Source organism: Phascolarctos cinereus, unplaced genomic scaffold, assembly GCF_003287225.1.
Source record: "Phascolarctos cinereus isolate Bilbo 61053 unplaced genomic scaffold, phaCin_HiC Scaffold_4;HRSCAF=312, whole genome shotgun sequence".
Classification (NCBI taxonomy): Eukaryota; Metazoa; Chordata; class Mammalia; order Diprotodontia; family Phascolarctidae; genus Phascolarctos; species Phascolarctos cinereus.
In genome coordinates this window covers 210,796,243-210,809,657 of record NW_027555847.1, presented here as the reverse complement: position 1 = coordinate 210,809,657, position 13,415 = coordinate 210,796,243, and the positions used below count along the sequence as shown (strand labels likewise).

The following is a 13,415-nucleotide window of genomic DNA, read 5'->3' as shown; positions in this document are numbered from 1 at the left end:
GACCTGATCTCCAAGGTCCTTACAGGCTCTAACATTCTGGGGCTGATCTAAGTTAGGTGGACGGGAGTGTGTGTCTTGGACGTTGCCTTTGGGGAAAGGGACAAGGCGGCGTTTAGGGTCTAACCTGGGGTCTGGTTCTTACCGGCAGGGCAGAGGTGCCTCCAATCCCTGTCCACAAAGGAGGATGAGGCTAAGCCAAGACTAGCTTGAATGGAGCCGGTACCCAAACTGTGGACATAAGCACATCCACCCACCCCCACCCCCCGCCACGACCTCCTGGTCCCCGAAACTTTATTCCTGATTTTCCACTAGTGCAAGGTCTATACTCCTCCTTAACTCCAGGTACTACATCCCCGCCCCCCCACGCCGCGTATACCCCGCACCGGTACATCGAGGCCCAGGCCCGAGTGCCTCTGCCCTTCCCTCATCCCCCCCAGGTAACGGCTCCCAGCTCACCTGGTCCCTCTCTAGCTGTCTCCGCCCCGGGTGCTCCTCGGACACCTGTTTTCTCCTACCTCCAGAAGCGGCCCAGATGGTCAGTGAGGGGCGGGGCCAGGGCCGGGATGCAAAGGGCGGGGCCACCTCGCGACACGCCCAGAGGTGCAGGGCTCTTCTCACCAATTGCTTTCCAGCTAAAGGAGACTCCTGGGTTCTGTTCCTGAGCCTTGAAGCAGACCTGAGCACCTCCCTGCCCCTCTCCAGATATGACCGAAACAGCTTGTATCCCTTTATTCCTCCATCAGAGGCACCAGAAAACATTTGGGGGCTGAGATAGAGTTGGGGTGTCAATCGGGAGATAGTTGTGGACAGAAAACAGTTTCATCTTCAGTCCTGGCCTCTGTTCTCCTGCATCCAACAGTATCCAATCACTTGGACAGAACTTTAACTTTTGCTTTGAGTTTTGAAGTTTGGCCTCATCTCCAAACGGATTGCATATTTTGGTTATAGCAGAGCACTTAGTAAACACGAATTAACCTGGGCATACAAGTTCCCTTTGTATTGGGGTCTCTTCCCATTTTACAGACAGTGGAAATGCAGTGATTCCCAAAGTGAGGGAAGGAACTCGGGAACTTCTGAATGAGGTACTTTGCACAAAGGGTCGACTCAGGCGGGATCTCCTTAAAATATATCTCCTGCTAGGGTTTTTTGTTTTGTTTTGTTTTTAAAATGGAACTACTATGCTTTGTGAATGGGCACTTCATAAAGAACAGGACTCCGTAAGAAACGATGAAATGGGTTCATAGGAAAGAGGGAAGACCTCTCTGAAATGATGCAGAATCACAGAATGCAATGAGGACAGTTACAAAGAAAAAATGTCTCTGGAAGACTTTAGAACTCTGATCCATTTAGATAAACCAGAAATCTAGAGGCCTGAAGATTAAACGGGCCACCCATTCACCTTCTCTCAGAAAGGTGAGGGGCTTGAATTGCAAAATGAGACCTCATTTTTTGAACATGGCCAATATGGAAATTTATTTTGCACTGGACTTTGCATATGTGATGAAGGCCTTATTTTTCTGTTGTTTTTTTTAATGGTTCAGTAGGGGGAGAGGAGGAAGAGAGAGGAAGAGATAATAAATGCTTGTAAAAATAAATTACATTTTTTTAAAAGGCCAAGACCCTCTTCTACCACTCATTGGATCCAAGAGCACTTCACATAAAGGACCAGTCTAGAAGTATTTTCTTCAAAAGAGAAGCATCACTTACAACCACATGCTATTTCCTTCATCTTGGCAGAGACCCAAAGAAAAGGCAGCTACCTACACATTTTCATTTTTTTCCAAATTGAAAAAGACAAAACAACTTCAAGAAAGTTCCAGGCAAAACAGAAGGCCTTGTTCCAGGTTTAGCAGATAGGTCTTTCTTTCATCAAAGATTTATAAAGAAAAGAACAGTAATCATTTCTAACATCCTAAACAACAGTTTTGATTCTAGCAATAAGTAGCTTTGTTTCATAAATGACTATATAAAATACATACTATATATAATATACAGTTTAAAATATATAATTTGATGCACAATGTACATCCTCATGTTCATGTCCTTTAGCAAGAAATTTGCTAGACGACATCCAAAAAGCAGCAGCTCAACTCATTTTGATGGATGGATGGATGGATGGATGAATGGATAGGCTGATTGGTCCTACTGTTTTCTACTCCGTTGAAGCCACACTGATGGAAGTACTCCGGAAGATATCTGAAGAGGGCACGGAGGAAAGCATGGAGGGAAAAAAAGGAAAAAACAGGCCATTATTGGACACAAAACAAAACACAACACTCAAAACCAAAAATAACCTAGTCCAACTTTCATAAATTAATTTTCATGGAGCCTATTTATTGGGACCAGAATCTAGAAATTCTCCCAAAACACGAATTGCAAATCCTGTGACTCTTCGATTCCCTCTGGTTTCCTGTTAATTAGTCTAGTGTTTGTGGTCAACTGGCATTTTGGATTATTAATTACAGCTACTCAGGTCATCTTTGTCCCCCTCATCTCAGGTAACCTAGATTTGGCAGCACAGTTTTATTTTTCCTGCAGAAAAGAAACCCCCTCGAATTTTACAGTTGGAAAGTCTTACTGGTAGTTAAGTAGCAGAGGTAGTATTCACACTCAGGTCTTTAGAATCCAAATCCTGTGTTCTTTCCACTACAGAAAACTGTCTCAGTTTTGCTAATACTTGATAAATTCCACAGTTTACCTGAAAGCTCTTTTCTAAACAGGAATGTGCACTTCTTCAGTATTGTTCTTCTGTAGAATTTTTCTAATTTGGAAAAAAAGGGTTCAGTTTAGAAGAAAGGGAAATAAGAAGAAAAAAAGGAGAGGAGGAAGGAAGAGGGGATATTGTATCTGTTCCTTCCAGAAGGTATGTGCCAGGATGCCCACATTTCTGAGCCTGACCTAGTTCTTCTGGCCACTCGCTTTTAGGGAAATAGTACCCTGCTAGTAATATGGTCCACCTTGGTGGGAAGCCAAATTGTACGATGAACTAGAACAAATTCTCACTCTCACCCCAACTTGGCCTAAAGAGGAAAGCATAGGAGGCAGCACCTGTGACAACAGGAGAAGAAAAAGGGAAGGAGAAGCAATGGATAGGAGCATCCCTATGACTATACCCTCACTAACTACATCACATTCTCATCTTCAGGATTAGGCCACAGAAAGGTCATGAAGTCAGTACAGTTTGTCATGACCCTTTTCTTCCCTTTCAATAAAACCTTCCTCCCTGTAGATAGCCAGTGTTCTAATGCAGACTCTTTACTTCTACTTACTACCACTCAGAGAGTGTTAGTGAAGAGTGCCACTAATACTATGACATTATCCCTTCTGAAGATCGATTTTATTTTAAGAGGATCCAAAGAGAAGTAATAACACAACACAAAGTGATGATGAATCTCTCCAGTGGTGGAATTTTACACATTGTAGCATTGGGGGAGGGGTGCTTCTTGCCACCCCTTATACATTATATTACATAACTGTAAATTATAATTAACATTTGCAATATAAATTCTAATTATACATTATATATAAATTATACTATAAAAACCTCATTATTATTATCTCCATTTTACAGACGAAGAAACTGAGGCTTTGAGAGGTTAAGGGACTTGTCTAAGATCTCATAGAGAGCAAGTGTCTGAGATGGGATTTGAACCCAGGTACAGATCCAGTATGTTTTCCACTATTCCACATTGCCTCTGACAGCTCAAAGTATCTCTGAAATAAATCATTCTTATATTGCACTTTCTGTCTATCAAGCATTTTTCTTAGAAAATACCTGTGTTCAATGCCATGTATTGTTTTCACCAGAAAACAAAAAGCACCAAGGTGCAAAAATAAATTATTGCATGGCTGGTAACCAGCAAATTCAGGATTTGAACTCAGGGCTTCCAAGTCCAGTGTCATTTCTGTTACACGGTGAATTTACTCCACCCTACCTGTAGCCCCTATCTTATTCATTCTGATACTACCTGCTATTTCCTATTCCACCTATTTCCTTTTTTTCCCTTAGTGTTTCTGGCATGAACATCCTTCCAGCAAAATATTCCCGGAGCATCTGTACCTGAAAGACTCGGCCTGCTTTAGGAAATGCTTGGCTTTGAGTATCTCTTGAACAAGTTTCTTTAGGTCATCTCCTTCAAATAATTGCAAAAAGGAATCCTTTGCAGGGGAAACAATGAGAAGGTCATCAGATTAAAGTCTTTTTTAGTATAACCTCCCACCCAATGCAAGAATTCCTTCCATTACACCCCTGACTTTAGCACACTGCCTGGTACAGAGTAGTTGCTTAAAAAATGCTGGTTGAGGGGCAGCTAGGTGGTGCAGTAGATAGAGCACTGGCCCTGAAGTCAGGAGGACCTGAGTTCAAATCGGCCTCAGACCAAACGCTTGACACTTAACTAGCTGTGTGGCCCTGGGCAAGTCACTTAACTCCAATTGCCTAAAAATAAATTTTTTTAAAAAATGCTTGATGACAAGCTGACCTGCAGTCATACAGTCTTTGAACATGTTTGGAGAGCTCACTGTTCCCCGGAGCAGTTCTTTCCATTGTTCAGGATCACAGCTGGAAGGGACCTTAGAGGTTATGGGGTCCAACCCCTTCATTTTCTAGGTGAGGAAATAGACCTAGAAGAGTTAAGTGACTTGCCCAAGGTCACACAACTAGTAATTATCAGAGGCAGGCTTCAAACACAGGTCTTCCTGACTCCAAGTCCAGCGCTAACCACTATACCATGAAATCCTTTAATTCAAGTGATTTTTTTTAATTTAAAAATTTTTTTTTTTAAATTTTAGGCAATTGGGGTTAAGTGACTTGCCCAGGGTCACACAGCTAGTAAGTGTCAAGTGTTTTGTCTGAGGCCGGATTTGAACTCAGGTCCTTCTGACTCTAGTCCCAGTGCTCTATCCAGTGTGCAACCTAGCTGCCCCAGGTGATTATTTTTTTTTTTAACACAAGTCAGACTGCAGATGTAAATAAAAAGATAATTTTTACCTTTACTTCAGTCAAATCTCACTATAGCCAGACTAGGATTTTCACAAAACAATGGAAATCATATTCCTACTATTCTCCATCCTCCCACCTTCCTTTGTCTGAAACCCAAAGGGAGAGAGGCCTGGGAAGCCTAAGAGCCTCTGCCTCATGTCCCTTATATCTTTTAGCTTAAAAAAAAAAAGGATGGATTTTAAGTTGAGGAAGGTAAAATAAGTATTGATGAAGAAAAATATGCCAGGATAAAACTCTACAAACATACATTTTTTTCAATAGTGTCTTCGGTCAGCACTCTATGAATCTCCATGCAGTCTTCCAACTCCATTTGACAGTGATGGTAGCGCCCCCCAGTATTATTAGACAGCTTTTTCAGAAACGTAATCACTGATCTAGAGAGGAGTAAATCAAGACTGAAGTTGCTAAGCTATTGGCAGATAGTACAAGTTGCTAATTACTGCACATTAGCACCGTCTCAGGATACAGAGAAATTATATAAGGGCTATAACAATCATATTGTTATATTGTTTTAAATTATTGTTTTAAAAATTTTGTCTTTTTCCATTTTATCTTTTATGCTGAATTCAACATATGCCAAATTAAATGACCATTTCCAAATACATTTTGGAAAAGGAGAAGATTGTACAGGAGTCTGTGAATCTCTATTATAATAGAGTTTGCTTTTCTTTTCAAATGTATAATACATTCAACACCCAACTTTCAAAGCTGTCCTCCTTGTCTGTGATTCTTCTCCTGTCTTCCGTCTGTTTTCTTCTAGTGCCTTCCCCCTGAGATCATCTTCCATTTATGCTGTTTTTATATATATCTTGTTTCTATATAGTTATTTGCATGTTGTCTTCCTCATTAGAATGTGAATACCTCGAGGGAAGGGACCATGTGTTTTGCCTTTCTTGGAATATCCAGAGCTTAGTACAGTGCCTGACACATATCGAGAGCTTAATAAATGCTTGTTGGTTAGCTGATGGCTCTTTTCCTGGGGGGGAGGAAGAGGGATAAGAACTTCCTTAGTGAGAACCTTAGTTCTATCCTCTTTCTCCCTCCTACCTCCTCCTCATTAAAAAAAAAAAAAGAAAACCAAAACCATTGTGATAGACATACACAACCAAGCAAAACAAATTTCCACACTGTCCGTATCCAAAGACATATCCTTCATTCTTCATCCTGAGTCTGTCTCAGGGGGTGCAACCTTCTCATTTTACAGATGAGGAAATCATGGCCCAGACAGCTTAAGTGGTCACTTAAGTAGGGTCAGAGGTGGGATTTGAACCTAGGTCCTCTGACTAGGAGGCACAGTGGATAGAGTCAGGAAGACCTGAGTTCAAATGTACCCACAGACATTTATTGACTGTGTGACCCTGGGCAAGTCACTTAACTCTGTTTGCCTCAGTTTCCTTGTCTATAAAATAAGGTGGAGAAGCAAATGGCTCAAGTATCTTTGCCAAGAAAACCCCAAAATGAGGTCACAAAGAGTTGGACATGACTGAAATGACTGAACAACAACCTCTGACCCCTCCAGTACCCTTTTCTCTCCACCACACTGTCTTTTAGGCCGTATGAAGTAGAATTAAGAAGGAAGCCACTAATACCATTTATAGGCATGATCCTCAATCTTGTTATACTCCTGAAGCTTGCTGCAATCAGATGTAGCATCCAAAAGTGCATACTAGTCTGCAGAGCAAGGGCAGCATTCCGTGAACTTTTGAATGAGGCTCTTTAATCAGCTCTGCTGGGTTCCATGACCATAGGATTTGTGTCTCTAGTTTCCAGATAGCTTTTGTACATCATATGAATCACAGGATTTAGAGCTGGAAGGGATCCTAAAATTCATGTAGTCCAACCCTTTCTTTTCACAAAGTAGGAGATTGAACCCCAGAGAGAGTAGGTAGCTTGTCCAAGGTCACATAGGTACTAGGTAGCAGGACTGGGATGGGAAGCCTAGGTCCTCTGACTCCAGATCCAAGCATCTTTCTCTTGTCCATGTGTGCCAGTTATCACAGATTGGAGATGGGTGGGGATTAAGAGGGAGAAAAAAATGTGGATGAAACAGAATGAATCTATTTACTCTCCTAGGGAAAAATTAGACTCAAAATTCATGACCCACTGATGGAAGATCAATAACCATGCCATTTTTGTGTATGTAACCTGGGCTTCAAAGACCATTTGCATGAGTCTCTCCTCATTGGTGGAAATTGATTATATTTAGTGCTCCATGAAGGGAACAGTTGGCAAGAGCTTGAGAGAAGAGAGATCTTCTGGCTTTAAGAAAGAAGATATATGGTTCTAGATTCTCTTTAGGTCCCTACAGGAAGAGAATTCTCTGGGAAAACGCAGACAGGTAGAGAAGCTGGCACCTCCATCATGTCAGCTTCTTCCTACTGTAGCAATCTGCCTTCTAAATATCGTAAGTCTAAGGGAAATTATTTTTTAGGTTCCAGCTGAGTTCCTGATCAGTATCCTTTAATAGAAAAGGACTATCTCAAGCTATACATCCCAGTTTCACAATGAACATACATAGCAAATAGCAACCCTATTTATCCTATTTATCTATAAGTCTATTTATCCAAGCTAATAGCAAACAGAAGTCAGAGAAGACAAAACAGATGAGAATATATGCCATACAATATAGAGAGTGAATGAACTTACCCATTGGGAGTGAGATATCTCAGCTCAACCGAGAGAGAGGCTCAGGGCAAAATTCCAAAAAGTCTCCAAGATGGTAAGCTGGAGATTGGAACGTGACTGCTGTGCTGGCTCCTCTATTATGTCAGATTCTTTCTAAAGTATTTCTCCCCTTTAGGGACCTAAAGAGAATCTGGAACCCTTCAGCCACTAAAAGTGATTTTCCAAAAACACAAGTCTGATCATGTCACCTTCCTACACTGTAAATTCCAGTAGCTTCCTATTACTTCTAGGAGCAAATACAAACCTAGCCTCTTCTTACCTTTCCAATCTTCTTACACCTTACTCCCTGCCACATCCTCTTGGATCCGTTGATGCTGACCTTCTGGCTGTTCCATGAACAAGACACTCTATATCTTGGCTCTAGGCATTTTCTCTGGCTGTCTCACATGCCTGGAATGCTCTCTTTCCCCTGCTCTGATTCCTGACCTTTCTAACTAAAATCTCTTCTTTTACTAGAAGTCTTCCTGAACTCCTCATAATTCTAGTGCCTTACCTCTTGTTAATTTTTCCTATTATCTTAAATATAGCTTGTTTTGAATATATTTGTTTACATGCATTTGAATATATTTATTTGCATATCTATCTATCTATCTATCAGATTGTAAGCTCCTTGAGGGCAAGGACTGTTTTTTGCCTCTTTTTGTATTGCCAGCACTTGGCACTGTACTGACACTTAGTAGGCACTTAATAAATGCTTATTGATTAATTGGTTGGCTTACATATATGTATATATTGGTTGGCTTACATATATGTATATATACATATATATATACCTCAGTTGGGTGGGTTAGGTGTTAAAAGAGATGTAGTTACTGTGCATTAAAAATATTACCAAAAGTTCCCTATATACATCAGAGAGTTCAAAACTAAATCATGTTGTAAATGATTACAAACTTTCTCCGATGTCAAGTTGTATAACGGTATTAAATACAAGGTTCCTGCTTTTTTACCTTGTCTCCTGATCTATTTTAGATGAGTAGTTAAAAGAAATGGAATGTACTTTAATATTTTTTTTCTTCTTGAGCTTTTCAACTTCATTTAGAATGAGACTGCAGTTCAAGTCCAACTTTCCATCAGTCAGAAGGTACAGTCCTTTTACATCTTGAAAAGTGAAAGCTTTCTGAAAAAAAGTACAATGAGGTTTAGAGAGCTAAAGGGTCCAAGGCCTACCACCATCATTAAGAAGGGGTTAGAACTCAAGAGTTCAACAGTTATCTATGTTTTGTTCCCAGAGACTTGTCATTGAGTACCAAAGTACTACCCAGACATCCCCACATATCTCTGGACCCTCTTCTTCTGTTTCCATTCCTTTGGGGGCAAGGGCCAGGAGTTAGGGGGGAAGGGAGAGGACAGAGAAGGTGATAGAACTTGCCAATAAAGCTCTCAGGATGGAGGTACTTCCTTGAGCTTCCAGTTTGGTCACCCACTGCACAGCACTGTGGCATGCTTCATCTGTGGAGTCTACCAGTTTGTCTTGCCATGCATATAGGTCTTCTGCAAAACCAAGCAGGTTGAAGCTGGGGGTGAAGAGAATGGAGCAGTGGAGGATGTGGGGAAGAGAGGAAGAGGGAGAGGGAGAGAGAGGCACGGAAAGAGAGACAGAGAGAGAGAGAGAAATCTTTTGGTTGGAACATAATAGACATTACTGGGTGTTGGGAAGGGGTAAACAGATGGGATAACATTGGGAAATTAGGCCTCATTCATTTTGCGTGGGGAAAACAAAACTTACTTGTATTTTCTTTTTTTCCCTACCTGAGTTTTCTTTTTTTTTTTTTTAAAGTTTTTATTGTTTTCTAGGTCAATTTTAGCTTTTGAGAAAACGAGAAAAAAATTTTTCAACCTCTGCCTAGAGAGAATTAACAGACAAGCAGAAAGATGAGTAATAGAGATGATATTTTGGAAATTGCTTAATTTCCCAAACAGAGCTCAGTGTCAGCATTTTTTGCAATTCATTAGCCCAGTGATTCTCAAAATATGGTCTCTGAGGCCCTTTTTGGCCATTCAAGTTGTCAAAACTCTTTTTACAATAAAACTAAGACATTGTTTGTCTATTAAAATACTCTCCCCTTTTCCAACTACATATATATGAGGCTAGATTTACTTCATGTATTTGAATCAAAACAATATATCACAACAGATTGAATGCAGAAGCAGATTTTATTAAAGCAGACATTAAAGAGATTTACAAAATATGTAAAGCAATGCCATGCATATATCACTAATTTTTTAAAAATTTTTTTTCATAAAATATATTTAAAAATGACAATAAATATTTTAAAATTTTTGGTTTTAATTTCTAAAATGGTAAATGTCAAGAGATGTAGCTAAAATAACAAAAGCTCTTTAGGGTTTTTAATAATTTTTAAGAGTAAGTAACAACTGTACTTGATGCCAAAAAATTAGAGAACCCCTGCTCTGGGAATTTCAAAGGGCACTCATCTCCTTGCTTGCTTGATGAAAGTATACTAACTAGGCCATAAACTGACCATGGAGTGGCCGTTTACTGAATCACATAATCTTTTGGCAGGAAGTTCTCTCCATCTGTAGACAGGCTTCCCCCTCCCCAGGCCTCCTTGTTCTTACCTGTCACATTTTCTCAGTTGTTCCCAAATCAGCAAAGTCAGTTCTTTCTTTAACTGCTGCAGATATAACCCCATGGACTCTGATAGGTCTATCATGACACAGACCTTGCTCTCCAAAATAGTGCCAAATAGTCGTCGGCTTCCTGATGAAGATGGGGCCCAGAAGAGGAATAAGGTATTACTTACAGTTTTTCTGTTTCTCCTTCCCCACATAGCATATACCACAGTGCCTAACATAGTAAGTCTTCAATACATTTTTATTGATTGAGCCTTTCTCAGGTGACATCCTACTGCTAAAGTTCAGGGTGGGATCTCCTTCTGGGAGACTTCTGGAGACCACTGTATTGAGAGCCTGGAGGCCTGGGTTCTGGTCCAGGCTCTGTCACAAACTAATCGTGTGATGCTGGGCAAATCATGTCATGCCTCTAGGCCTCAGCTTTCTCATCTGTAAAACAAGTGGGTTGGGAAAAAAGACCTAGTTCTAATACTATGTGACTTGATGACTCCCAGATGTGTCTGGCAAGCCCACCTACAGAGAAATCTTCTGCCTTATTTTCCTTTTGTTTTTAGATAAAGGTTGAAGAATGTCACTGTGTGAGACTCACCATGTACCCTTCACAATGTATGTTTCTCCTAGCCATGGTAACCTGAGCAGGGCATACCAAAATGTACCCAGAACAAGTGGACAGAGAGGACGGGGAGGAGGAATGGAGGATGCCAATTTGCATGAGATTGGCTGACTTTCTGAGCAGGTATCCTCATTTCCCTTGACCGTCATTGTACAAGCACATACCCCTTTCTCTGCATCTTCACACTTATGAAAAAACAAACAAACAAACAAAAAAAAACCCAATTGGCCAAGTGAAGTAAGGACATTCAAGACATTTATGGAAAGAATGTCCTAGGGACACATTCTCATATCTTGATGTACTATTAGGAAGGAATGCTTTAGAACATAGGTATCAAACAAAAGGACAGCCCGAACGTTTCTAAGTGCAGGCCAAACAAAAAAGAAAATATAATTAGGAAATATTTAACAAAATAAATAAAAATACAATAAAACATTTAATGCCCTCTATTTCCCACCCCTCCACCCTCCAGTGGCTAGTGCATTTTGCATGTAGTCTGTATGTACTATTGCTCTGTGTTGTCTCCCGTTAGAATGGGAGGCAGGGACTGTTTCTCCTTTATCTTTTTTACCCTGGACATATCAGGATGCCTGGCACATAGTAAACACTTAATGTTTATTGATTGATTTAATGATTCTCACTGCTTGGGAGCTGAGTCAGGAAAAGGAAGGGTTATAAAAGATCTTGGAACTAAAATTTGGGCTTTGATAGCATGAGGCTGCCTCTATGCTATTATTCCCTGCTTCCCCAATACCCTTTAAGGTTAAGAAATTTACCTGTCAGCAACCACTGAATCCGTTTGATATAACATTTTTTTGCTTTCTCTGTCTGTTCCATGTACTCTTCTAAATCCTTATCCTGGCACTGCAGATGTTTTATCATGCACTAGGATGGGGAAAGCACATGACACAAATGGAGACATGTTTCTTTTGATTCCCATCAACTACTTAAGGGAGAAGAGCTGGACTTGTGATTTTATTGGTATAGAGAACTTCTTGGTCCCTGAAATGTATAGTCTTAGAGAGTTGCCTAGGCCTGAGATGTCAAACATGAATGTGGCTGACAACTGTTGCAGAACCAAATTAAAAAGTAATTGGGGGTGGGGCAGCTGGATGGGGCAGTGGATAGAGCTCCAGCCTTAGAGTAAGGAGGACCTGAGTTCAAATCCAGCCTCAGACACATGGCACTTGCTAGTTGTGTGACCTGATTGCCTCGCCAAAAAAAAAAAAGTAATTGGGAAGTATTTACCAGAATAAAGATACAATAAAAATAGGTAATATTATGTTTTAAAACTAGGTCAATATGGAACCCACAGGGATCTTTGTATATGGTTTAAGTGGCCCCACTTCTGTTTGAGTTTGACATCACTGACCTAAAGCAGAGGTGGTTTTTTATTCCGTACTTAAACACCAAATGACATGAGTATTTCCATATACATGGTAGAACAGAAGGAGTAGGTACATCAAACTGTGAATTTCTATTATGTGTAACTTGTTTTAAAGTTTATAATTCGGCAAGTAACTTTCAAAGCTATGCTGCTTGTCTGTGATTCCTGCTACTCTTCCTTTTGTGCTCTTCTGGACATTTAAAAATATTTCAAGGAACCTCTTTTTTTTTTTGGCAACCCTATCCCCAGTGCCCTTCCCCTTTTCACTTTTTCCCTCCCCCCCACCCAATCCCACTAGACACTTTTAATTTTATTTGTGGTTAATGCTTTCCCAAACATCTGTTCAGCATAATTTTGCTCTGAAACTTAAGTCCCATATATTTCTGAAATTTACACTGTTGAATAGTACTGTGAGGATTCATGGCAAACGTTACTGTAATTAAAACAACAACAAAATAGACCAAGCTCAGTTCTAAAACAAAAAGTTTGATAGGAAACCAGATCACAAGAAGTGAGGGAGCCATGATTTCCACTTAGATGGATTAGATTGGACAGGAGCTTACCAAAAATTCTTGGAACAACTAGGATGTATAGTGGATAGAGTGCTGGAGTTGGAGTTGGGAAGACCTAGGTTCAAATGTTGCCTAGGATATTTAGTAATCCTGGGCAAATCACTCAACCCTCATCTGCCTCTCTTTTCCACCTATGCAAAATGGGGATAATAATGGCACACCCTCCTAGAGTTGTTGTGAGAATGGAATTAGATAAATAAAGCATTTTGTAAACCTTAAAGCACTACAAATGGTTATTTTTGCCTTTTTTTTTTTACTTTTGGTTACCTTTAGCCTTAATTGTAGTTCTCTCAGATGCGATAATGTGGTGTGTAAGGGCAAAGGTGGGAGAGATTTTTTTTAAAGCTACATTTCAACTTCAGTGCAGTTGTCATCGGCTGCTGTTTTTTTCAGCAGGCCTTTGCTTACTACATTTGGGTAAATCATTTTTCTTGAGTGTGTCCCTCCATGCCTCTGAGGCTGATCATAACCCTTTTCTCATGTACCAGAACACAGATGTTTCTGCACTCTGAAGGACAGCCTAATTTAAGATGCCTAAAGCAATGAGTTTTAGGCCCT

At 40.3% G+C, this 13,415-nt stretch overlaps 1 protein-coding gene across 1 annotated transcript in view; it reads right to left on the bottom strand.

The window, feature by feature from the left end:
* Positions 1-1,780: 1,780 nt before the first annotated feature.
* The window catches only part of VWA3A (von Willebrand factor A domain containing 3A), a 72,532-nt gene continuing 60,897 nt past the window's right edge, over positions 1,781-13,415 (bottom strand). Inside the window, exons 27-34 of the mRNA XM_020965392.2 lie at positions 11,675-11,783; positions 10,271-10,412; positions 9,060-9,204; positions 8,638-8,807; positions 5,250-5,376; positions 4,061-4,158; positions 2,699-2,761; positions 1,781-2,196 (exon numbers count right to left, since the gene is read on the bottom strand). Of these exons, the coding sequence (XP_020821051.1) occupies positions 2,713-2,761; positions 4,061-4,158; positions 5,250-5,376; positions 8,638-8,807; positions 9,060-9,204; positions 10,271-10,412; positions 11,675-11,783 (840 nt within the window). The 3' untranslated portion in view covers positions 1,781-2,196; positions 2,699-2,712. The remainder of the gene's footprint in view (positions 2,197-2,698; positions 2,762-4,060; positions 4,159-5,249; positions 5,377-8,637; positions 8,808-9,059; positions 9,205-10,270; positions 10,413-11,674; positions 11,784-13,415) is intronic.